This window comes from Ascidiella aspersa, chromosome 3, assembly GCF_963924565.1.
Source record: "Ascidiella aspersa chromosome 3, kaAscAspe10.2, whole genome shotgun sequence".
Classification (NCBI taxonomy): domain Eukaryota; kingdom Metazoa; phylum Chordata; class Ascidiacea; order Phlebobranchia; family Ascidiidae; genus Ascidiella; species Ascidiella aspersa.
The window spans coordinates 8424450-8449945 of record NC_139449.1 but is presented as its reverse complement, the minus strand read 5'-3'; the positions used below and the strand labels follow the sequence as shown (position 1 = coordinate 8449945).

General features: G+C 37.6%; 1 protein-coding gene and 1 pseudogene across 1 annotated transcript; both read right to left on the bottom strand.

The window, feature by feature from the left end:
- Positions 1-967: 967 nt before the first annotated feature.
- On the bottom strand, positions 968-25248 carry LOC146159038 (DNA polymerase theta-like). The gene is made up of 26 exons (XM_083384834.1): positions 25134-25248; positions 24116-24248; positions 23433-23611; positions 23044-23125; positions 22406-22531; positions 22220-22316; positions 21940-22076; positions 21733-21848; positions 21049-21138; positions 20629-20751; positions 19389-19525; positions 19043-19132; positions 18020-18126; positions 17317-17455; positions 16010-16215; positions 14799-14923; positions 14221-14336; positions 12789-12916; positions 12158-12300; positions 10866-11050; positions 10514-10606; positions 9593-9697; positions 9000-9137; positions 7111-7210; positions 2170-2344; positions 968-1157 (listed from the first exon to the last, which is right to left on the bottom strand). The coding sequence occupies exons 1-26, from the start codon at positions 25246-25248 to the stop codon at positions 968-970; spliced, it is 3375 nt and encodes a 1124-aa protein (XP_083240960.1).
- Positions 2811-4354, bottom strand: LOC146159039 (large subunit ribosomal RNA; annotated as a pseudogene).
- Positions 25249-25496: the final 248 nt, after the last annotated feature.

Here is a 25496-nt window from a genome sequence, read left to right as displayed (position 1 = left end):
CCTGTTATAGCTTAAAGTTCAATTTTTATGCCAAGGACTTGACTTGGATTTGACTTGCTCTAATAATCACTTGACTTGGACTTAAGTTGTTTTACAATAGACTTGACTGGATCTTAAGTTATTTCAAAATGAATTGTTTCCAACACTGCAAAATATCAACCCTGGCAACAAGGGCGATAATTTTTAACTGAACAAAAAGAGTTAAAATTTCGTAAAAATTTACACGTTCGGCTTAAATAAGTCAAAATTATTTCCGGTCAAAATCGTTCGCAAATGCTTAAAATTGTTTCAAAAATTACCAAAAAAATGCATTGGGCATTCGGAAATATTCGTTCAGTAAAATTCCACCAATCTTGAGTTTTTAATTACAACCAACAAGGTTTTAACAAGGTACCGGAAGAAGCTCGAACTTCGCTTTCGCTTTAGATTAGATAGTTGTGTATCTCTGATTCGGGAAAATGTATTGAACAGTATTTTTTTCTGTACTTATAATTTTTTTAGCGGTGATTTGCATTAACACATTTCCTATTTCGGTCAAATTATGCTAGTTATTTGTTGTTTTTGTAATTATATTTACCTCGCTTTTACTTAATCTGTTAAATTTTATAAAATAACTTGCGTCTTGTTTTTTTTTTGTATATAGTTGTTTGTTTTTGAAATGCCAATAATATCAATTATGCATTTTCAAGAGTATTGCATAAAATCGAAAAAATAATTGATTTGTGTTAGTCAGGTAAAACACCAAAACAAGTGACCGACGACGCCAAGACACTAATACAGTATTTTATACACCAGTATGTTGTTTAAATCAATGTTTTTTTAAAAGATCAACATTTTGTCAAAAAAAGTGTTTTAAGGACAAAGTTTGTTTACTTATTTTTTATAGGCCAAAATGTCGTACATAGTAGGCCAAAAAATATGTCCCTACTGACAACCGTACATACCGTTTTATTTAACTAACGCAACTCTATGGCCGAGTAAAATCAATGCAACGAGATACCTGGGAAATTTCGCTCGGGTTGTACAGGTTGAACTTCCTTCCGAGACATTTCCAGGCAGCGTCCTGCAGCTTTCTCAGTGCTTCGGTTAGCACGGCTTTGTACCTTCGCAGCTCTTTCAGGTCCAAGCTTATGCCGTTCAGTTCGAGCAAGGCGACGCTGGTTTAAAAAATTTGAAGAGCGTTACGGTGATATCATTACGAAATGCAACGGTCTTGAATACGTAAGATATAGCGGTGTAAAGAAGTGCTTATACAACTGTGTGCCGCGGTACATCTCACTGTACCCTCGATTTAACTTTATACGTACACGTTCTTGGGGTATTCGAATCCACATTTTCAGTTAGTTAACCTGAAATTTAAATGGTGTTCACAATTATTTTCGCAATAGAAATTAGTTGAAGTTGCATTGGAGTGTTATAATATATAATGGCGTTTTTCAAAATAAGCGTGCCGCGATTTTTTATAATTTTCATACCACAAGCTAAAAAAAGTCTGAGAAGCACTGGTGCTATACCTCAAAAAGGGTGACTCAAATATATCTTAGGCTACAAGGATCTGTTTTGGGGCACAGCCTAAGCCACTAGAAATGATTGCACGCGGTTAGATTACACGTACGACCTCGTTCATTCAGAGGTTCAGCGTATTTCGTTCAGCGGAAATATATAGGGTTGAGGGTTATATTCAGGGTTACATACCGTGCTTATTTCTAAGATCTGTGCTTAATTTTGGTTGCAGTGTCTTATAAATCACTACTGTGCTTATTTCTGAGAAACGTGCTTAATTTTAGTTGCGTGATTAGTTTGTCATATTTTAGAATTTAATAATCGTCACTACAGTTTTCTTATATTTGCTTCGTTTGACGATAATCAAGTTAATAAATTTCGACAAAAATAAAATCCCTGGCCCGCAATCGTAAATCCTAACAGTTATCCCACGATGGTCTGGCTTTACAGTAATATGGTCTTTTATTGAAAAAGTTGGTAAACCCCGGGCGAAAGTGCTTTTAGAATTATTTGTTAAATTTCAACTTCTTCTTTGTCAATTTAAGTCGGAAAAAAGCTCGGTGAAGAGAACAAGGGTCGCCAATGCTTAAGCTTAGTATTCGGGTTGCGCGAAAAAAAGGCGCGAAACACTGAACTTGAAAAAGCACAGACACAGCTAAAACTCACTTCAGTACGTGTGGCATTTCGACGTCGGTGTAGAAATCGAACAGGTTTCTGCTCGACAGAGCGAGTGACAGTTTATCCATGGCGCAAAACGCCAAGTGGGCATCTTGGCATGTTGAATGGCAAGACGGCCGAAGGGCAGTTGATTCCTTTTCGCACTCGAGGTGGCATTGGGCTTCTGCGGGACCAAATAACGACAAGTTGCGACGTTTTAAGAGGAAAATGACTAAAAATCGGGCCTAATCGAAATCAGTTGATTAATTTAGGATTTTGTGCAAAGACCAAGACAGAAAAACAACTAGCATGCGTTGAGGTTTGAACCCGCCAACGCCAGCCACACCGGAATTGTCGCTTTACCAACTGAGGACAGAAATTCTTAACCAAAATCAGTTGATGATCCTTTGGTAATTGTGATACAGCTACAATTAACAGAGGAGCTGTTTTTGAGTAATATTATTGTTATGCCTGGTTAAAAAAATTAAATCCTGCCTCTATGTGAACGTGCAAAGGCCCGCCGCGCGGCAAAAATTTATAAATAAAAAATTGAAAAAATACCAAGTGTCGGCGAAAAAAAAAACTTTAAAAAAACAACCTCGTGCGCCCGGAGGCGTTCGAGATCGCTTTTAGCGCCCGACCTTGCGTACAAATCGATAGATCTTGAGGCTTACTCTCAACAAATCGCAGTGAAGATACTGCTCTAGTAAATACGACACCCCGGTCTTCAACTAGGTCGTTTACGAATGATTTAGCACCACGCGTTTCGAACAGGAGGATTCGCCGACTAGCGGGCGACGCTTGTCGCGCCCGCGAAAGATCGGCTCTCGGCTCTCGGCACTAGCAACGGCCGAACGACCGTTTATCTTTGCCCGTCGAGGGCGAGGCACAAAAGTATCGTCGCTTCCTAGACGGGATTCTGACTTAGATGCGTTCAGTCATCCCTCAGATGGTAGCGTCGCACCATTGGCTTATCAGCCAAGCACATGAACCAAATGTCTGAATCTGTGGTTCCTCTCGTACTGAGCAGAATTACTACCGCAACAACACACCACCAGTAGGGTAAAACTAACCTGTCTCACGACGGTCTAAACCCAGCTCACGTTCCCTATAAGTGGGTGAACAATCCAACGCTTGGTGAATTCTGCTTCACAATGATAGGAAGAGCCGACATCGAATAATCAAAAAGCAACGTCGCTATAAACGCTTGGCTGCCACAAGCCAGTTATCCCTGTGGTAACTTTTCTGACACCTCTTGCTTGAAACTCTCAAGTTCAAAAGGATCGATAGGCCACGCTTTCGCGGTCTGTATTCATACTGAAAATCAAAATCAAGCAAGCTTTTGCCTTTTTGCTTTACGCCAGGTTTCTGTCCTCACTGAAGCTCACCTTAGGACACCTGCGTTACTCTTTGACAGACACGGTCTTCAGAGCGGATCGTGCGGCACCGGATCGCGCGGCACCGGATCACGCTTAAGGCTAGAACCGTGACCCGAAGGTCGCTCCCCGCTTTACTGAATATGTAAAAAAAACGATGGGAGTAATGGTATTTCACCGGCGGCCCGAAGACCTCCCACTTATCCTACACCTCTCATGTCTCTTTGCAAAGTCGGAATAGAGTCAAGCTCAACAGGGTCTTCTTTCCCCGCTAATTCTACCAAGCCCGTTCCCTTGACTGTGGTTTCGCTAGATAGTAAATAGGGACAGCGGGAATCTTGTTAATCCATTCATGCCCGTCACTAATTAGATGACGAGGCATTTGGCTATGTTCGACTTTAACACCTGCGTCTTAGATATTCTACAAAAACTTTGGTGAATTGTCATTTCGCATATTGGAAAGTGTTTGCCTCACTGCCACGCAAAGGACAGCTCAGCTAGCACGATGAAAATATCGAATTTACTCTGTGGGTGCGTGCTCATGAACAGTCGGATTCCCCCGGTCCGCACCAGTTCTAAGTTGGCCGTTCGACGCCGGCGGAAGTGAGCTCAAGCCCACGTAGCTGCGGCAGTCCACGAGCAGAGACCGACACAGGTCCAGGCTCACGCCCGCCCGTGAGAGCAGGCGTTCGCCCAGTCCGGTCCAGTCCCGTCGCCCGCTTCGTGCCTCAGCCCGACCGACCCGGCCCTTATAGCCAATCCTTTTCCTGAAGTTACGGATCTAGTTTGCCGACTTCCCTTACCTACATTGTTCTATCGGCCAGAGGCTGTTCACCTCGGAGACCTGCTGCGGATATGGGTACCACCTCGCACGAAACTTAGACCATCTCCCTCGGATTTTCACGGGTCGACGCGAGCGCACCAGACACCACAAGAGACGTGGTGCTTTGCGGGGCCTATGTCCCTATCTCCGGGCAAACCGATTCCAGGGTCGCCGCACCCTTACCAAGAAAAGAGAACTCTTGCCGGGACCCACGCCTACGTTTCCGAGTTCGCTTGCGTTGCCGCACCAGGCGCCGAAGCTCCGATCTCCGCGTCGAGGTTCGGGAATATTAACCCGATTCCCTTTCGGTCCGCCGGGACATTTCAATATAAATGTTTCAGTGAGTTGTAGATCCCTTTCGATATAAGTTGTGCATACGTACGGATGCAGTAGGCAAAGTTGCTATGGTTGTTTTTCGACTCGCTACCCTCTGAGCCAGTGCAGATCAGTTGGTAGAGCGAGGGTCCCGGTATGACCGGAGGTCGTAAGTTCGAATCTAATAGGCTAGTTGTTTTTTTAGCCCGACCTATGCACGAAAACCTTAATTAAACTGTTACAGGCATAGCCCATATGGAGGTCCTCGGTGCATCATAATATGTGTGACTTCTAAAGGACCAAATCGCCGTTGTCAACACACTTGTGCATAGATGTGTTTCAGTAAAAATGGGCATGGCTCTTTCTTAATATTTGCAAGTCATTTTCATACCGGTAGCAAAGTTGAGTTTAAGCTAATAGAAAAGGTGGGTTGCCAGCAACGAAGTGCTTAAATCTTTAATTAAAAATAACTCGCATGGAAGCCATTCAATATTTCGCGTTTAATATGTTAAAAAACTAAATAATAATGAGGAATATTTTTAACATTTTGTAATCAGGTATATATTTCACTGGTTCTAACACTTTAGATATGATGCCTACTGATACGAAAGTAAAAACCTTTCTCTTACATTTTATTATTTGCGGCAGACACTTTAAAAGTGTTTCAAATATCGATATAATCCACAAAAGAAAGGCTACTTTGGAAAAATACTACTCCAGAAACAAATTTACAAAAAAAACACTCAGGTTTACCAATTATTTAGGGAAAATTGAAGGGAAATTCGTGGCCGGAAATAACATTGGAGCAAATCGCTGAGCATACACCATAAGCTGTAAAGCAATAGCTTCACCTGTGAAGAAGTGACGCCGATGTACTTCTTTAGTTTCAGCCATCGATTGCAAGTTTGCGTCGACCGCGCTGTCCAGCATCCAAGAAGCAACGCGTGGATCCTTCGTTAAAAGTTTGTAGCGTAAAGGGTGCGTGCTCATGAACAGTCGGATTCCCCCGGTCCGCACCAGTTCTAAGTTGGCCGTTCGACGCCGGCGGAAGTGAGCTCAAGCCCACGTAGCTGCGGCAGTCCACGAGCAGAGACCGACACAGGTCCAGGCTCACGCCCGCCCGTGAGAGCAGGCGTTCGCCCAGTCCGGTCCAGTCCCGTCGCCCGCTTCGTGCCTCAGCCCGACCGACCCGGCCCTTATAGCCAATCCTTTTCCTGAAGTTACGGATCTAGTTTGCCGACTTCCCTTACCTACATTGTTCTATCGGCCAGAGGCTGTTCACCTCGGAGACCTGCTGCGGATATGGGTACCACCTCGCACGAAACTTAGACCATCTCCCTCGGATTTTCACGGGTCGACGCGAGCGCACCAGACACCACAAGAGACGTGGTGCTTTGCGGGGCCTATGTCCCTATCTCCGGGCAAACCGATTCCAGGGTCGCCGCACCCTTACCAAGAAAAGAGAACTCTTGCCGGGACCCACGCCTACGTTTCCGAGTTCGCTTGCGTTGCCGCACCAGGCGCCGAAGCTCCGATCTCCGCGTCGAGGTTCGGGAATATTAACCCGATTCCCTTTCGGTCCGCCGGGACATTTCAATATAAATGTTTCAGTGAGTTGTAGATCCCTTTCGATATAAGTTGTGCATACGTACGGATGCAGTAGGCAAAGTTGCTATGGTTGTTTTTCGACTCGCTACCCTCTGAGCCAGTGCAGATCAGTTGGTAGAGCGAGGGTCCCGGTATGACCGGAGGTCGTAAGTTCGAATCTAATAGGCTAGTTGTTTTTTTAGCCCGACCTATGCACGAAAACCTTAATTAAACTGTTACAGGCATAGCCCATATGGAGGTCCTCGGTGCATCATAATATGTGTGACTTCTAAAGGACCAAATCGCCGTTGTCAACACACTTGTGCATAGATGTGTTTCAGTAAAAATGGGCATGGCTCTTTCTTAATATTTGCAAGTCATTTTCATACCGGTAGCAAAGTTGAGTTTAAGCTAATAGAAAAGGTGGGTTGCCAGCAACGAAGTGCTTAAATCTTTAATTAAAAATAACTCGCATGGAAGCCATTCAATATTTCGCGTTTAATATGTTAAAAAACTAAATAATAATGAGGAATATTTTTAACATTTTGTAATCAGGTATATATTTCACTGGTTCTAACACTTTAGATATGATGCCTACTGATACGAAAGTAAAAACCTTTCTCTTACATTTTATTATTTGCGGCAGACACTTTAAAAGTGTTTCAAATATCGATATAATCCACAAAAGAAAGGCTACTTTGGAAAAATACTACTCCAGAAACAAATTTACAAAAAAAACACTCAGGTTTACCAATTATTTAGGGAAAATTGAAGGGAAATTCGTGGCCGGAAATAACATTGGAGCAAATCGCTGAGCATACACCATAAGCTGTAAAGCAATAGCTTCACCTGTGAAGAAGTGACGCCGATGTACTTCTTTAGTTTCAGCCATCGATTGCAAGTTTGCGTCGACCGCGCTGTCCAGCATCCAAGAAGCAACGCGTGGATCCTTCGTTAAAAGTTTGTAGCGTAAAAATCTTGAACAAAAATCAACCTTTATTTAGATTAAACTTCGCGAAGGGTGATACGGCCATCAGTCGAACCAACAAGCGGACTAAGGAAGTGAAGTAAACTGTTGTGAGATTCTGACTCACGACTAGGCATGTCCAATAGTTGCTATTTTCTGATATTTTGGAAAAAAGTATCGCGATCTGATACGATGCCAAATGACGTCATTACTATTGCCAACCGAGCATATTAGATAAAATCAAAACTTTGCATTTTTTTCCAGATTATTGGGCCGAAATTTGCTTTAGCGTAACGAAGTGTAGTTACCTCCAGGCACTTTAACTGCAGGCTCACTGGCGCAGCACGCTAAGATCTATTTTTGTACGGTTGCCTACTGCAGTGCTGTATCCTTTTAGGTATCCAGCACCGTCGTAATACACATAAGCTCAGGAAACCTGCTGCTATGCTTTTGCGGTTTTGTGCAAATGAAATCGTCTTTAGATAACGCAGGAAAATTAATGCCTGATTTTCGTTATGCAAGGCACTGGACAATTATATAAAACTGGTTAACACCACTGGTCTAAAACATAACCAAAAGTATCATGGCTGTCTTGCCAAACCCCTTGATTCAAATACCTTATAAATCTGATGTTCAAAAAATGTGAAAGTGAAATAGAGTCTTAATGCATTTAGTGCAAAACCGTTTTATTTTTAATACAACTATTTTCCTTGATAAATTTATTACCTTGATAATACACTAATATTTTAATTGGGCTTTCATGGACCCCCAAAACTATTTGACAGACCCTTAAGGGGTCCATTGACCCCAGTTAAAGAACCCCTGATCTATCCAGCCAAACCGGGAAAGCTTGGCGAGAAATAACCATGACAGCATTCCTTGCAACTTAGTCCAATTAACTCCATATTGCCGGAATCTAGGGTATCATATGTACTACATTGCACACATATATGTGGATGTATCTTTCAATGAATAATATGGTACGGGTATATCCCCGTCATCGTGAAGTTGCTTGTACTATCACAATGTAGCAAGCAATGTCGTATGGTTGCTTCTCGACTCACTCCTCTGAGCCTGTATAGCTCAGTTGGTAGAGCGACGATACTTGTATAGCCGAAGGTCGTGAGTTCGAACCTCACTGCAGGTTAGTTTTTTCTAGCCTGCCGTTAGTCTGCGATGGTTTTCGGTTTACTATGATACGTAAGCCGCAATTGATGGAAGGGCTAGATCACAGAATTGTCAAACACGTATATGTGGGTGTATCTTTCAATAACTGTGTGAAGTTTCTCCTCTTGGTGGTTTCGCTTATTAAAGACTGCTACTTTTGAATTATGCAAAAAATGTGTCTCTTACGTCTTCCAATTCAGACATGACTTTGCTATTAACAGCTACATCTGTTGGCATGTAAGTTAGCGTTGGTCAGCTTTATTTGTTTGCATTCTATTTGAGTACGAAACTAAGTTGTTGTAATTATCCCTTGTGTTTATCAACTCCTAAAAAAAAAAAAAAAAAAATTCTACCTAATCCTATGTTTATGACATTTTTTTATTACGGCGATGACAAAACTTGAAAATAGTACAATTTTACTGATAAGGTCACAAGCCAATTTCAACACATTAAGAAATATAAAACTGATTTAGACGACAGATTTCGTTTGAGTTACGCAAATACATCTTCTTATATGGAACAACTTTGTTGAAATCGAACGTTAAAACCAATGGTAAAGATTAGGTAAGAAACACTTGCACATGAAAATACAAACACTTCCCACCTGCCACTTCGATTTCACAGTGAGGTTAAAATGCTGAACGGCAAGTTTAAAGGTATTCTTTGCGTGCAGTGATATAACTGTCGTGTCCTGGTCCAGGTTAGAAAGAACGCCTTTCACTTTGGCAAGGATGTCGTTTTTCTAAAAAATAATTTTAATTGAAAAACGACCAAAAGTAAAGTACCAAGACAACCAATCGTTATTTAGCTGCAATATCGTTTTTGAATGTTTTTTATAGAAAGTGCTAACAATGCATGCAAAAATTTAATTAAGCAATTTTTAAACAGCAACCCTGTAAACTAAACCTTTTTGGGAGCATAATGGTTGGAGGTTGTAGTACGACGTAATAAGAATATCAAAGCCCATACAGAAGTAGGTATCATTTTGGACGTTTCGAATAACTCTTTATTCATTTTCAACAAATCCAATTCATTTTCATTCATTTTTAAATCCAAGAATCGAAACCAGACAGAAGTAGATGTCATATAAAACGTTTTCATTTTAAACGTCATGTTGATACCTACTACTGTATGGGCTTTGATATTCTTAAAACCTTGTTTATTTTTATATATATTTTTATATGTGTAAACCACAACCTGTAGGTTTATGTAGTACACAGTCGACTGGAGCCAGCAAACAGAAATGCCCACAACATTTGCGGCTGTGTTTTCTTTAGAGGAATCCGACATGACGTCATCTTCCTAAACGTGAGAATAAAAAAACAGTAAATACTAAACCAGACGCGTCAATACAGCGGTTAAACCGGGGGCTATCTATTTCCAGTATCTTAGAATTTATAATTATTGTTTTGTAAGCAGCCCACCCAAGCATAGGCCACACGAATGCTGAAGAAGCATTTAAACCGGTGGATAGATATTTGTTTATTAAATGTGAAACAGTCATCTTTTTTACTTCATTTTTAGGATTTTATTGGTATTTCGCTGATGTTGTCTGCGTACGTGAATTTAGGCCAACCTTGGTTAAACAACCAGGTCGCTAGATTGACTTTAAGTCCCAGGCTAGTCATTTACAAAATAAGTTCAGTCGAAGTCAAGTCCCAGTCATTAGTGACGCAAGCCAATTTTAAGTCACAGCATTGGCATCACAAATCAATATTGAACTTTTAAAAATGGTAAACACGTTCTATTATGACCAATATGTTGCAAAGCAAACACAAAAAGCGAACAAATAGCAAGTTAACATCTATTACATTTAATAATTTTACCAAAAAGTATTTCGTTTAGGCACATTGACATTGTTGTAAATGACGTCAAAGTCAAGTCATTTGTCTAAATGACTGAAGTGATTTTACCCGTAAGACTTAGTACAAAGTTAGAATTCGACGGTAATTATAGATGTTTGAGAATTACTTAATTAAACTTATACAGAGGTTTAAGCTCAAACACTTTCTATAGTAAGGAATCTCCCGCAGACAATAAAATGTAAACAAAAGTTTCTTGTTTTCGTGTCCGTCTTAACAATATTATGAACAGGTTTTGTAGAAAAAAACGCTTTACACTAATGTCTGTGCAATCCACATTGAAAGACATGGCGAACAGTTTTTGATCCGACCAATCTTCCATAAAGCTGGAAAATTCCTCGACCGAATTCTACAATGTAAAATATTTATTAATGTGTTATTACACAACAACCAAATTGACTGACAATAAAGGGGTAAAAATGACAAAACAGATGTAAATTCTTTGTTTTACGAATAAAAAATGTGGTAAAAACAATTTTAAAGATCAATTTGGCGTTGATTTAAAAAAAAGTCGTAAAAAGTGATATTTAAAATGCACCGTTTGAAATACATAGTTGTAGTTTGAGTTAAAAAATATCTTTAGTTAAAATCATTTTTTTTAAATAAACCTTCACATCATTGGATCCAAACGAAGTATCAAACATGTCGAAAGAGTTTTCGATGCTATTCAAGTCAAAGGATTCGCAATCTTTCTGCACTTTGTTGTTGCAAGGTTCCAAACTCAGTTTGCTCAAGGTCAAATTTACGCGGTCAAGGTCGTCGAGAGCGCCCTTCTGTGGCGATGTTACTTCGACTGAAAAAAAGGAACAGGATAAAAATATTGTTGCAGTGAATATGCGATAATAGCAATCATCTAGACCCTTACAAGCAAAATTTCGACCTCAATTCGTGATCAGTAACAACACAATAGCCAAGCTAGTAATTCAGGCAAGACAATATTTATAGATGTTCAAAGATCATACTTTAAACATCTATAAATAGTGTCTTGGCCTGAATTACTAGCTCTGCTGGGACTATTCTGCTAAGGAAAAATGAATGGTTATTTCGATTTGTTTATTAGTTTGTTATTTGAATACGGGGTTTTAGGTTAAATTTCTGTCATATGAAAAAACAGGTTTCTTTGTATTTTGTACAAGTCGTAAAAATATAATCTTAACATTTAAATCAATCGATCATGTAACTTGAAACTCAACTAAAGTTATCATTGCTTATACTTTGTTACTCGGTTTTTGATAATTTTGAAATAAATATGTTTAAATCGATAAACCACAACCTCACACAACTGATTCTAAAATCAAATGGCTGAAAACATGGCCAGAAACCATTTTGCAGGCACGAAGTACTGTACATATTCCTATGTCACAATTGTAAAAATATCGGATATATGGTACCTTTATAAGTATTACTTACTTTTTGGGAGGTTTTGAATTCTTTGACTTAAAACTATGTTTTCGGTTTGAATGATCTCCAGTTCTCTGCCTAAACATACCGATATTCAGACAAATGCAAAATCGGTTAGTTCGGATAAATAGAACTTTCGTGTAACCTATAGAAGAAAATAGGCGGATCTTTTAAGATTTTAAAGTTAAAATAACACGTTAAGTTTGCTTTTAGAGAAAAGGGTAAAATACTGTTGAAACGCAAACTCAAGTTTGTTTAAACTGGTTAGACTTAATTTATTTAAAAATTGGTCAGCAGCTTTCTGGTAATTTTATTAGTGTTATCTTATATTTTTTATACTTTTTATAAGTTTTTTTCAATTTAAAAAAAAGAAAAATGGCGTACCTTAAAAAAGATGATTGATTAGAATTTTACGCGAAGACGTTTCAGCATACCGATCGTGAAACTAAGGGTCACCGAAAAAAAAACTTCCACGAAATCGATTTGAACTCTGACGTACCGACTAAAGCCCTGGCCTCCTTGATGACGTACTTTGCCGCGTCATCGAAGCTCACCAGCAAGTTACTTCCGGCCAATCTGAGCAGGGTGAGCTTTCTTCGTTCCTCGACTTCGAATTCGCTCTCGCGTTTGTCCTTCTTTAAACTGTTTAAAAGAAGCTTTTGGTGCGTATGTTGCACAGCTACAAGTTACTGGCTTTTGGGTATTATGCATATAGTTGAGAGAAACTGGCAAAAGTGTGTTATGTTATTAGATCCGCTGTAAGTTAAATAAAATATTTGCCTTATAATATTGAACCATATCTATAGCGGTGATTGTCGAACTTTTTTTCACTTTTGTTCAACCCTACTACAGTTTTTACCCTACTAATGCTTCTTCATATTTACACAAATTAAAAAAAAATGATTTAAGCTAATATCCAAACAAGATCTACTTTAGATATTTATTGCGATTAAAATACCTCCCTCACATCTACAGTTAAGAAAATGCAAAAATGTATAAAACCCTCAAACGGAATTTAATTGGATCGATTTTAATATGTTGTGTTTCCTTTTGCGAATAAAACGATATTTAACCATTAGCCGGTTATAAACCAACGCACGGCAAACAAAAAATAAAACTCGCGAACCCACGTCTGGAATTTTGCGCTTTTTGTCAGGGCGGCTGCGATATCTTCGTGTGTTGATGCAGCCACTTCCTGACACGTTGTAAACCCGGCATCGTACAACGCTCGAGCCCGTGCCTTGTTTAAGGCCGATATCTGTAGGAATAAAACAAAGTTAAAACTGTAAGGTCAATTTGGAGCATAATGCTTGGAGGTTGTAGTAAGACGTAGTAGGAATATTAAAACCCATACAAAAGTAGGTATCATTTTGAACTTTTCGAATTTCTCTTTATTCATTTGTTACAAATGAATAGAGTTATTTGAAACGCTTAAAATGATACCTACTATTGTATGGGTTTTCAAATTCTTACTCAGGTCACTTTGTTCCTGCAAAGATCTTATGTTTCGATATCAGCCTTAAAGAAGATGTTATAAATTTAGTCATACGGAACTCCATTTGGTCTACTAATTTTAGTTAAGTACTAACAACAGTGTATTTTAGAAAGAAGGTCACACGGTACTTATTTATTTTATCCGACGTTCCGGCTACCCATACAGGATACCTTCGTCATGGAATGCAACAACACTAGGCAAAGTAAAACCTACACAAAAAGAGGAAGATAAAAATGCGAAAATCCAGCAACAAATAATTAAAAGCGATAAAGACAACGCCGTGTATAGGTAAACGTCAGATAAAATAAATAAATATCGGTAGGTTTCGAATTCACGACCTCCGGCCAAGCCGGGACCGTCGCTCATCCGACTGAGCTACACAGGCTCACAGAGGTGTGAGGCGATAAACAACCATACGCCAATGCTCGCTACATTCTGTTAATACCACAACTGCACATTGAAGGGTATCTACAGTGCCATATTATTCAATGAAAGATACACACACATTACACGTGCTCAACAACTGTGATAAAGTCCTTCTGAAGTCGCAGATTAAACTAATGTAACGTCTTGCATAGCCATCGAACACCGAAAGCCATTGTAGACCAACCGAAAAGGTGCAAGCAAGGTAGACTTAAATAAAAAGTATAGTCTTTAGTGAGGTTCGAACTCACAACCTCCGGCCACACCGGGACCGTCGCTCTACCAACTGAACTACACGACGCAGGTGGGAGCACGTTGACGGGATCTTCAGTACCATATCAAGACATTAAAACATTTATACACGTATGACCGGAGGTCGTGAGTTCGAACCTTACTGCAGGCTAGTTATTGTTTACATTTGCAAGTTTACTTTTAAAATAAGACTACATGACCTCCGGCCATACCGAAACCGTCGCTCTACCGACTGAGCTTCACAGGCTCAAAAGGGAGCGAGTCGAGAAACAACCATGGCAACATAGCATCCTTAATTGTTCCACTCATTCGGTTAGTCTACTGCTGGATTCCGGTGTGCAAAGTTAAACAACTAGATAACTAATGTTCAACGAAACATCGCTTGTCGCTACCTTCATCAAGTCAACCAGGTCTCGTTGAATTCCAAAGACAAGACGTGACTGAAATTCGTTCAGCAGCATTTCCAAGCTCCACCAACCAAGAGCTCTACAAAAGCCGGTTACCATCCCTGCAAGTAAATTAGTGCAATTACAGGGCATGGATATTGCAGTCGCCCGCTCGCCATTGCAAAAGCACTTCGTTTTGGGCGAGTTCTGATTGACAGAATTAGTTGTTGTTGTTGATACACGCTTCGCATTTACAGAATCAAACAGGCGTGTCGCACTTGGTAAAAAGACTTTGCACACGGCGTGCCTAGATTTTTGGCATGTGCTGATGTCAGTGTATATAATAACGAAATAACTTCAAACCTGCGTAAAGATAAAAAATAATAACAAAAAATGAATTTTATATACGACAATATTACCTGATCTAAAAAAATCACCATCAAACTACAAAAGAACTCTTATTAAAGAACAAAAAATCCGTTTTTGAACTTAGCGAGTTTTTTTTATTCATTTAAATCCGTTATCGCGTTTGCTGTACAATACGTGGATTATGGTGTATATATAATAGCGAAATAACTTCAAACCTGCGTAGGATGCGGCCGACTGTTGCAATGATTGCACGAATCCCCGGTTGTACTCGAACTTGGAGCAAACCTGCGACAGGGGAACTTCCCGGATGAGGTCGTGCAAAATGAGGGCGACGTAAAACCTAAACACGGCACATGTGGTTTGTTAGTACAATGTAGGGATGGTCCAGTACTTACATTTTGGGATTCCAGCCAAAAGACAGAAATTAGAACAACATTAATGTCCGGAATAGTACACAGTTCGAAATAAGACCAATATAGGTATAATACCCTGTGTATTAATGACTTAAGTGAAATGCATCTAAGTCACTGTGTTTAAATAGCTTGAATTGATTAAGTCTTTTGGACAAATTACTTGACCTGGACTTAAGTCATTGAGTCAAATAACTTGACTTAGAAAAAACTCTTTTTGATTAACATTATTTTAGCCATCTATCTCTAATTTTGCGCTCCAGCAATTTGAGCTTTGTACGTTTTTTATTTGGTAATTTTTAGTTATGTTATTGCTAAATTGAACGAGTTATTTTAATATTAGTGATTTGACATGGATATGCCTTGCTTTAATATTGACTTAACTGATACTTGACTTGAGCAACTGATGACTTGGAAAGGGAATTGAATCGTTATATTTTAAAGTCTTGACTTGGCTCATGATATTTCACAAACGACTTGAGTGAGACTTAAGTCATTCAAATAACTTGTTTACAACACTACTGCCACTCCCTAATAGTCGTACTAACGTCTAAAAATTAAGTCCATATCCCGTTGGAGTAAAACCTAAATTGCCATAATAACACCTATACAACATTTTACCTAACTCAAAAACCCACCCATAACTTCATTACTAAATCCCCGTGATAATTTCAACCCTAACCCAATTTCTAACGCAACCCATTTATAACCACAAACGCAATCAGGGACAAAGAATACCGTGGGGATGGGGATCCTTGTGGATTTAAAGCTGTCTTGTACTATCGGACCTTGTATGAATGTTTTTCATTTCCACCCAAATTTTAAACAGAATTGTTCTGTTATGTATATATTTCAAGTCAGTCTAAAATGTTTCTCTACTAAACCAGAAGGCATTTATCTATTGACATCTACAAAAATAAAACTGTGTCTATAGAAGTGGCATGATACAGATTTTCCAAATTATTTCATTCATTTTTGGAGCCGAGTGCATTTGAAGCGGCCTTGTACTAACGTACCTTGTATGTACGTCGATGGTCCGTTCAAACTTGCGGTACAGCCGGTTCGACTTACTGCTGGTCGCCACCATTCTGGTCACGAAACCATCGTCGACGCCGACCAGCGCACCAACACGACGTTCGCTGGTCGTCAGGGTTTCCAGCACGTTCAGGTAGTTGTACCAGTTCAGCTTGGTCCAGTCTTGAGCCGCCGAAATCGGGGTGACCTTGATGGGACAACGATAAAAGTACATTGGAAGAGCCGTTGATGCTTAAAATGCAAACCACAATTTGAAAAAAAAATTCTGTCATTTCAACGCCTTGCTACAACTGCAAATGAACTATACATTATTTACGCATTTACAGTTTCATGACATTAAGGGTTTAAGTGAAGATAAATGTTTTCATAAAAGCCGTTTAGTTTAACCCGGTCTTTTGAAGTTCGAAAATTACATTTGTGCCCCCAAAAAAATGCTTACACATTTGCCTTACAATAATTTTATAAAATCAAGCTATATTTATGATGTAAAAGACCGGTTTTTAATAATTTCTGCAACGTTAGGATCGAACAAATTGCGATAAACCGCGATTCTAATACTTGGTCCCTATGATTTCGTTGACGCATGCAGATATTTCTAACAGGGTTGGCAAGCCGACTAAAAACAAACTAACTCATAGGGGTGTCATACACCTCGCCCACCCACATTACGTTTGTGGAAATTATTCCACAGTGTTAAAAAAACTTAAGCCAATTAATGCACTTTGACTTGGGTCTTTTTGATAAAATGCTCCTTTGGACCAATGACTTGACTTGGACTTAAGTTAATAAAGCGAATGTCTTGACTGGGACTTGATTTCAACCCTGATATTCCGCCTTTACGCATGTCGGAGACGGAACTTCTCGAGTAGTGAAGATTATTAGTCTTACACGAGTCCCGAGTCCCACTCAAGCCAAATAAAAGCTGCCTCTGTTTATAGTCGGGAGTACGGTTAAGATTCGACAGTCCTGGTTTTATAGGACCGGTTTTTATGACCTCCCGGTACAAGTCAACATTGCGCCTTTATATTGTTCAAGTTGCCATAAAGGCCCGTTTACACAACAATAGCAGCAGCACTGAGTTGAGCAAAGCGTAATTTGTATTTAAATTCGATCGTGGCGAGCGTTTTGCGCTTTGCTAAACTCAAGCCCCGTGCAGCTATAGAAACGTTACGTTTGGAGCGACTTTTACGCCCAGCTCAGCTAGTGAAAACAATTTCACGCCCAGCTCAATTCAGTGCAGCTGTAATGTAAACGAGCCTTAAGGTCGAACAAATTTATGTGCAGTTACCTGGTAAATCAAGTGCAGTTCAGTGTCCAGTGCAAGGGCTTTAGCTGCTACTTGGAGATCCGCCAAAACGGTGAGCGACTGATGTACAGACAATGAGGAAGTGATCGAGGCCTTTCCAAGTTTAGTTGGGTTGATTGTTCTGCAAATGGTTATATTTCCACTTTAATCTATTCTTGTTTTCTAGGCCTTAATGAAAAGCTGGTTAAAATTAACCAATAGAAAGTAGATTTATCTGCTTGAATTGATATAAAATTGATAAAAGCAAACAAACTCGTTCCAAAATATATTTTAGGTTATTTTTTTGAACATGGAAAGTAAAATGCATGTCATATAGCCAGTTTAAGTAAATCTATAAAAATTGAACCTACGTTTTTCCGCTTTGGTCAACATAAAGTCAACAATAACAATACTAGTCGTAAAATAGTTTAGGTCAGTGATTCTCAAACTGTGTGCCTCGTGAAACTTTTGGTAATAGGCATAACCACTAGCATTTCGGACCTAAATACGCACTTTACGAAATTGAATTACAAAATTGATAATATTAAGACTTTCATCATGTACAAAGTATTTTGTCAATTAAAAAATTGATACTAATAAGTCATTATGGTTTGTCGTGTGTTAAGGGCGGTTGTAAAGTAAAAGTTTAAGAACCACCTGTTTAGGTTATTTTGTATATGTTTGTAAGTTTAGCATTTTTGCAAACCTTGTATTTTGCTGAGAGAAAGAGTAAGAAATAAACTCGTTTTCTTTAAGCCAATCCAAGCAGGACTGCACCAGGTTAGAAGTGTTCTGACTGTTTTTGTCAGTCTCCTAAAAATTACTTTCTTGATTTAGTGTTGCTTACGTGTTATATAAATTCAGAAATTGTATAATGTTTCTATAAACTAGTAAATGGAAAACGAAATGTGAATATTAAATGTTAAATAATACACACGAATTACAATTCTGATAATATCGTAAACTAAACCAGTGCTCTTCAACCTTTTTTGGTTTGGTGAACCCTTAAAGTTGTTGTGACGAACTCATGCACCCTGTTTACTTAAACGGTAAACTGAGGTAAGAAGCGATATGAAAAATAATTATGCATATCAATATCATCATGTCAATTTAACCGAACGGAGCTGCCGAAGTTTTACGCACTGTCGGTGAGAGTTCAAATATGGCTAAAGGCTACTTGCGAGTACTAGTGCATGTCATGAAACAGCATTCAATCTTTACACACAAAAAAAGAAAATCAGCACGACAGTCAAGCAAAACAGAAAGACTGCATGTCTCAGAATGTTAGTATACAACAATTACAGCGCCACTGTCTCTTAAAAATCGGTAATTACTGGCAAATACGTATACGATGTAACATTAATGGTTCATTAAAATTGTGTGATGCACCCTTTTTTTAGTTCTGGTGCACCCCATGCATATTTTGGTGTACCATAGGTACACACCATGCACACCGGTTGAAGAGCACCCAACTAAACAATCATTTTTAAAATGTGATAGAAACATGTCATAGTGGTTAACTAGTAATTGCTTTTATTCCAATTTAAATATCAATGAACACATATGTCATAGAAAAATATAAATGCTTTAGTTTCAATATAAATGCTTTAGTTTAAAATAAATATTGTAAAGTAGAGTTACTAAGCCAGCGTCACTACTAAAATATAGAACATATTTACTGCATTTTATAAATACCCACAAATTAACAGTTTTGTCCTCAACCAATTACCTGGTCATACAAAGCTTTGGCGCAAAGTAGAGTACTTTGGAAATAAAGATGAATGTCTTTTGTATTTGTTGCAATTCCATTTCCTATAATCTGAAGACATCAGAGAAATGAAGCATAGAATAATAAGAAAAAAAACTACCTTTTGGCACCTAAACTGAAAGTAATCGTATATAACTAAAATGCAATTACAAAACATAGCTCAAGTGATTTAACACAAGAAAAATGACTGAAAAAAATTGAGAAAACGTCCGAAAAAACAAATAAAAAAATTAATAAAAAAATATCTGTCCTTTAATAAACTTTGTCTGTTTAAGATTGTTGTTTAAAAACAAATATATTTATTTACCTCAAGAACAGCTCGTTTAATGCTGTCTGACACAGATTGCTCTAGCATCAGTGAGCTTTGCAATACCGGCAATGGACAAGACAACAACCTTTGGCACGTTGACTTTTGGTTGTTTTCGCACATCAAAAAACATTCACCTGAAGAAATTTACGCCATTGTGATTAAATTATTATCAGTCTCAAAAAAAATTTCCAGGCGATCAAACACTTTTGCCCAGGAACGCAGTTACATGAAGTAATAACCGATGAAACATTTATACGTACATAAATAAACTAGCTTAACCCAACTAATATTTACAGCAGTGTTGTAAGCAAGCCATTTTGAAATGGCCCAGTCAAGTCGTTGTAAAATATTTTTCTTTAAATGTTGACAAATCAAGCCCAGTAAAAGTAGTCAGTTGCCCTTATCAAGTCCCATTCAATTTATTAACAAAAATTAAAAAGTTCGAACATATAAATTGGTAAACTTGTCTGATTAAGCAATAACTCAACAAAAGTCTAACATACAGAAAGTGAATTATTTTGCTTGCACAAATTGAGATAAATAACCCAATTTTATAAATCAATGTTAAAAAACACATAATTTCAACCCTAATGATTTGACTTAATGACTTTAGTTAAGCCATATGAAAACCATGACTTAAGTCAAATCATTGTCATTGACATAAGTCATTACAACGCCGATATTTTGGTCTATTCTTTTCTGGTCATGACACTTTTTTTTCTTTAAAAAGACACGCCTTTGAATCACTAGCCATGGTCCGAATACGCGGTAGTGAAGGTAGATATAACTTAACATTAAGAATATGACAAATTTTATGATACTTATAAATGGTATCAAGTTTTAAATGAGAATCAACCTAATTCAAATAAAAGAGTTGGAAGCATTTTTATGCAGTAGCATCTTGAGTAATTCGAATATATTATTTATATACTTGGGTACAGTAAGCACGGATCTGTGATGTAGCTTGATAATGAATTACAAAGCCAAAACAGTTCAGTAAACCGACATCATCTTGATTAGGACGTTTCGTAAACATGAAAATATTCTCTTATTCCAGGCGAGAATATTGCCACCTGGCCGTATCTACCTTGTCTGATCTATAGCGATGGATTTTATTGAATGGATTTTACATTCTCGGTTATCTTTTTAATTCTTAAATTTTTTGCTTTTAATAGTCAAACCTTTTGTACTCGGCATGCTGTTTAAATCTCTACTAGCTCCCAGGCTAATTACTTACCTTTGTCGTCGCAGCCCTTTCTTCCTGCTCTTCCCGACATTTGCTGGAAGACTTGAGCACTGAGCAGCTTACCGTGGAACATTGGTGTTCGAATAATAACCCGGCCCGCCGGAAGATTTACACCTAAACTCAAACGGAATTTGTAAAACAAGTTCATGTGTAATTCAAACATTAAAGCAAATGAGTTCATAAGACAAAATGGTTATATTTTTGAAAGGGTTAGTTACGAATTACGATCAATACAAAATTTAAAAGATTTCAAGCACATCATACAAAACATGATTACTATATGTTAAAATTATTAAAAGTTCAAAAAATATAGTTTAAAAGCATCAGTGCAGATTTAATAAAAATCTTTAACAGGTTTTTTTAATGACAATGCTTTAAAAAAGAAAATTAATAAAGAAGAAAAAAAGCAACCTGACGACAAAGTTGAAGTTGCAATTAAGACATTTAAATCTCCGTTGCGAAATCCCTGTTCAATTACATCTCGCTCTTCAATGGTCAGTCCTACAGAAAAAATGAACATTCAACATTAAGTCAGTACCGATTAAGGCCCAAATATAAAACAAATTTATTGTGAATAAAAATTTGGTGTTGTCATTGTGTCATAAAAAAATAAAATTAAAATATTAAACTATATTTGTTTTTTGAAAAATATAATTGATATCTTATTCGATTGTTTTTAAAGAGAGACTATAGCACGGAACACCAAACTTTTTTCATAAAAGGCAGCATAACAACTGTAAGGATTGTTGTTTGCTTGCCAGAAATAAAATTTTGTGTCTAACTTTAATAGCTTAATTATAATCGTTAAACGAGGAAAACAAATAACTGTCATTCCATATAAAATTTCAAATTTATTTTGGAATTGCACCCCGACAACATTTCAACTAATACTAAACTTTATCATCAGTAGTGAAATGTGCTGTGGGAGGAGACAGTAAAATTAAATTCGCTTGGGGTCATAGTTTTATGGCCCCTGAACTCTATTTTACTAATATCTTGTCATGTTTTATAAACTATAGTTAAGGCTCTGAACCAAGACATATCTCACAAACCTCCTAAAAAAAGTACCATGCTAGTACACTCTTTTCCACGAACCTGCATGATGAAACGCCACTCCATACTGAACAGTTTTAGCCAATGTTTTATCCATACCGGCTGGAGATTCTTTTAAGAGCTTCACAACATTTGATGTCAGCATGCTTTCTGCAATACTAAACATGGATTTTGTAATTGGGTTTAGGTATTAGCACTTTGTTAGAAGCTTATGTTCACCAAACATTGAAAACGACATGAGATAGTCACCTTGTACACATGGATAGATTTGCAGCAATTCGTATTGACAGACTTTCACACCACTGTTTTGAAGGGCAGAAAATTAACACTGATTGCTTTAACTTTGTTGTTTCATAGCACAGTGATGTTATGGCACAGTCGCTACCCTATAAAAGACACAACAAAATATTACTGTTAAGGCAGCTATTGTGTCAAACATTAAACGTTAGAAAATAATCAATAATAACAGAAAAGTTTTTTTAAGCATAACACAAATAATTTCAATTTATATCTACGCTATGCAGAAAACCTTATTGTATGATATTGGTTCAAGCTTGCGAATTTCTTTCAATTGATCATCATAAACTGTGTTTCCGCACATGATAAACCTTTCAAGGGGTATTGGCCTAAACAGAATTATCACAAAAAATAAATAACAATTACCTTGATGAACATTTTTGATAAAAATCTTTATATAAATTTACATGATTTTTACCGGAATGTGGTTTCATAGCAGGCAGCATTCAGCCAATTAGCAAGCAACGCTAAATTTGAAACAGTTGCACTGAATCCGATAATTTGCACTTTTAGCTTACTGTCTTTGTTTTTCAGTGCAAGGTACCTAAAACAAACACAAAAAAAAAGAAATGTATATACAACATCATGACAGAAGGTAAGGTAATGCAGATGTTGCTAGCAGGCATAACATTATTCAAAAGACCTCCTCTGGTAGTTATATGTGTTATCTTAAGCTTTGGTCTCCAACTAAAGTCATCTGCAAACACGAAATGTTTAAATCTCTTTGATGTGATGATTTTCTTTTATTTTTTTTCCTTATTACATGTATTATATGTATGAGCATTCGGTTTACTAAATGAAGAAGGTGATTTGAATAGGGCACCGAATGTTGGAGAACAAATATATATACCAGAAAAGAAAGGCTAATTTTGAATAATAATGTTATACAGTACATCAATTTTAAAACAGTGGTAAAAAAATAGTTTAAACAGTTCAAATCAAATCTAAAAACTCGCACTCCAGAGTTACTTACAGGCAAAAGTTTCACACAATAAGACCTGAGCCAAATAAAATAAAATTCAACAGATTTTTACAGAAAGATATAGAAATAGAAACCTTAGTTTGGTAAGCATCAATTCCAACAAATATCCTCTGTTTTCATCACCTATCATATGAAGCTCATCAACAGCCAATAGACCTTGACAATAAATTTTACAAAGAAATATAGTTTACTTGTCTTAGATGCATATTTGGAATGTAAGCAAATGACAGGACAGAAAATAAGCTCAACATTAAGTGATAAGGTTTTGCTTGATGCTGTGGTTCATACAAGTCGTGCCTGAAAATCTAACAGTGACAAAATAGACTTTACGCTATTTCTATAAACAAATTGGATTTCAAAAGTGTGATGAAAGATGGAACACAGTTTTAAATTTTGGAAAACAAAACAGCAAATAATAAACACATAGCATTTAACATAAATACAACATATTGTTGAATCTTACACAGGTTGTCGATAGTGTTGTCCTGAATCATGCGATTTATTAGGTTGTTTCCCTTCTCAATGGTGCAAAGCGCAACGTCGACGGCATCAATTCCACCAGATGGCGATACTCCTCCCATGAAACCATCCACAATCACACCAGTTCCATCAAACAGTCGCTGAAGCCAAAACAACTTCTCTCTGAAACGATTACATTTAAACTAAGCATACATATGGCAAAATCATTTAGGTGGATAAATGCAGTTACTTGGTGGGCACCATCAATCCAAACCAATATTACTAATTACACCAGAGTGTATACTTTGTCTTTTTAATTTCCTGTTTTTAAGTTGTAGAACATTTTATATTTAGTTACACTAGTTATTTGATTAATTGTTTCAGAAAATAGAAACAAAAACTGCGAAAATGGTATGTAAAATGCACCAATACACATTACACAAGATGCTGTCAGTCTGATCAGGATTATGGTAGTGCAAGCAAGCCTAAGCAAGAAAAAATAACTAGCTGGTAAAGCGACGGTCCCAGAATGACTGGAGGTTGTGAGTTTAAACCTCACCACAGGTTAGTTAATAAAATGCATCTATATATCTCACAGCTATAATTTGAATTAATAGTAGGCTTTCTACAGTCTACACACTTAAATTAAATCTTATTTGTGAAAATATCAACATAATTGAGACTAACCTGGCCACAGAAACATATGGAAACACTAGAATTGCTTTTCCTTTGAACTTCAATATTCGTTTGATCAGTATGATTTCCATGACAAAAGTTTTACCAGCACCTGTGGGGGCAGCATACACCAAGTTCTTTCCATCTGACAATATAAAATATAACTACGAATGTTTAGTTTGCTTTATGTAGGTTAAAAACGAATAGCTCAAACCAGGGCTGCGGAGTCGGTTAAAAATAACCTGAGTGCTACTCCCGAGTTCGACTCTGGAGTGCTACTCCCGAGTTCGACTCCAAAAAAATAAACCCAGAGTCCGACTCCGGTCATATGTGCCATTCGTCAAGTCCCAAGTCCGGCCCTGACTCTACAGACTGTATTCCGCCAAATTACGTAACTAAAATAACAGGGATATTCAGCATTCCATTTATAGGAGTTTCGTATAACTCATTAACTCACAATATATGGTTGTAAAATATTCCACCAAATGTTATTTCACCTTTACAATTTCCAGTTGTCGGCAATATTAGTCTTAAAATTTGGTACTGCACATGCACATGTCTGACTCGGGTTGTTTTACGTGGTCTTACTCGAGTCTTGAGTCCCGAGTCCGACTCCAGCAAAACATACCGACTCCTTGAATCCCGAGTCCGACTCCAACTCTGCAGCCCTGGCTTAAACTAATTCTATATCAACAATTTCACTTGTTTGAAAAATTGTAGTTTTATGTTTGATAACTTACATACAAACTATGGCCTCATAGGGACAATGCATGACTTTCACACCTGAGCTGTGTTGTAAACAAGTAATTTTGAAATGAGTTATGACCCAATAAAGACATATATAAAATAAGCTACAACTTAGGTCAAGTCAGTAATTTCAAAACAGTGACCAAAGTGCACTTAATTCATATAACTGACTTAAATATTTACAACATCGCAACCAATCAGTTTAAATTAGCTTTTAATTTTAGTAAACCTTTCCACTTTTAGGTAGTCCGAAGCATACAAATATATATAGTTATAGCATTACCAAAGACATCGGGAAGGTTGAGGCACTCCTTTTGCCAAGCAAACATTTCATGGAAACCAATTTCATTGTAGCTGCTGACCACACTATCTGGCAGATTCAAGTTGGTCAGGTCCATAGCGCAAAAAGAGTGAAACACAAAAAATTCATTGGGAAAGAAAAAAAGAACAAAACACAAAATGATTCTACATGACAACTGAAAAGTAAAAACAGCAAAAGTTCATTAGTATCTATTATAAAAATTGGTATTTTGTAGGCTAAAAACATAGAAACACAGATAATAACAATGCAATTGCGGTTAAAATGTTATGGTTTCAGGGACAAGATTAAGCCAGGATTTGAGATTTGCACTCACCCCAGGTTAGA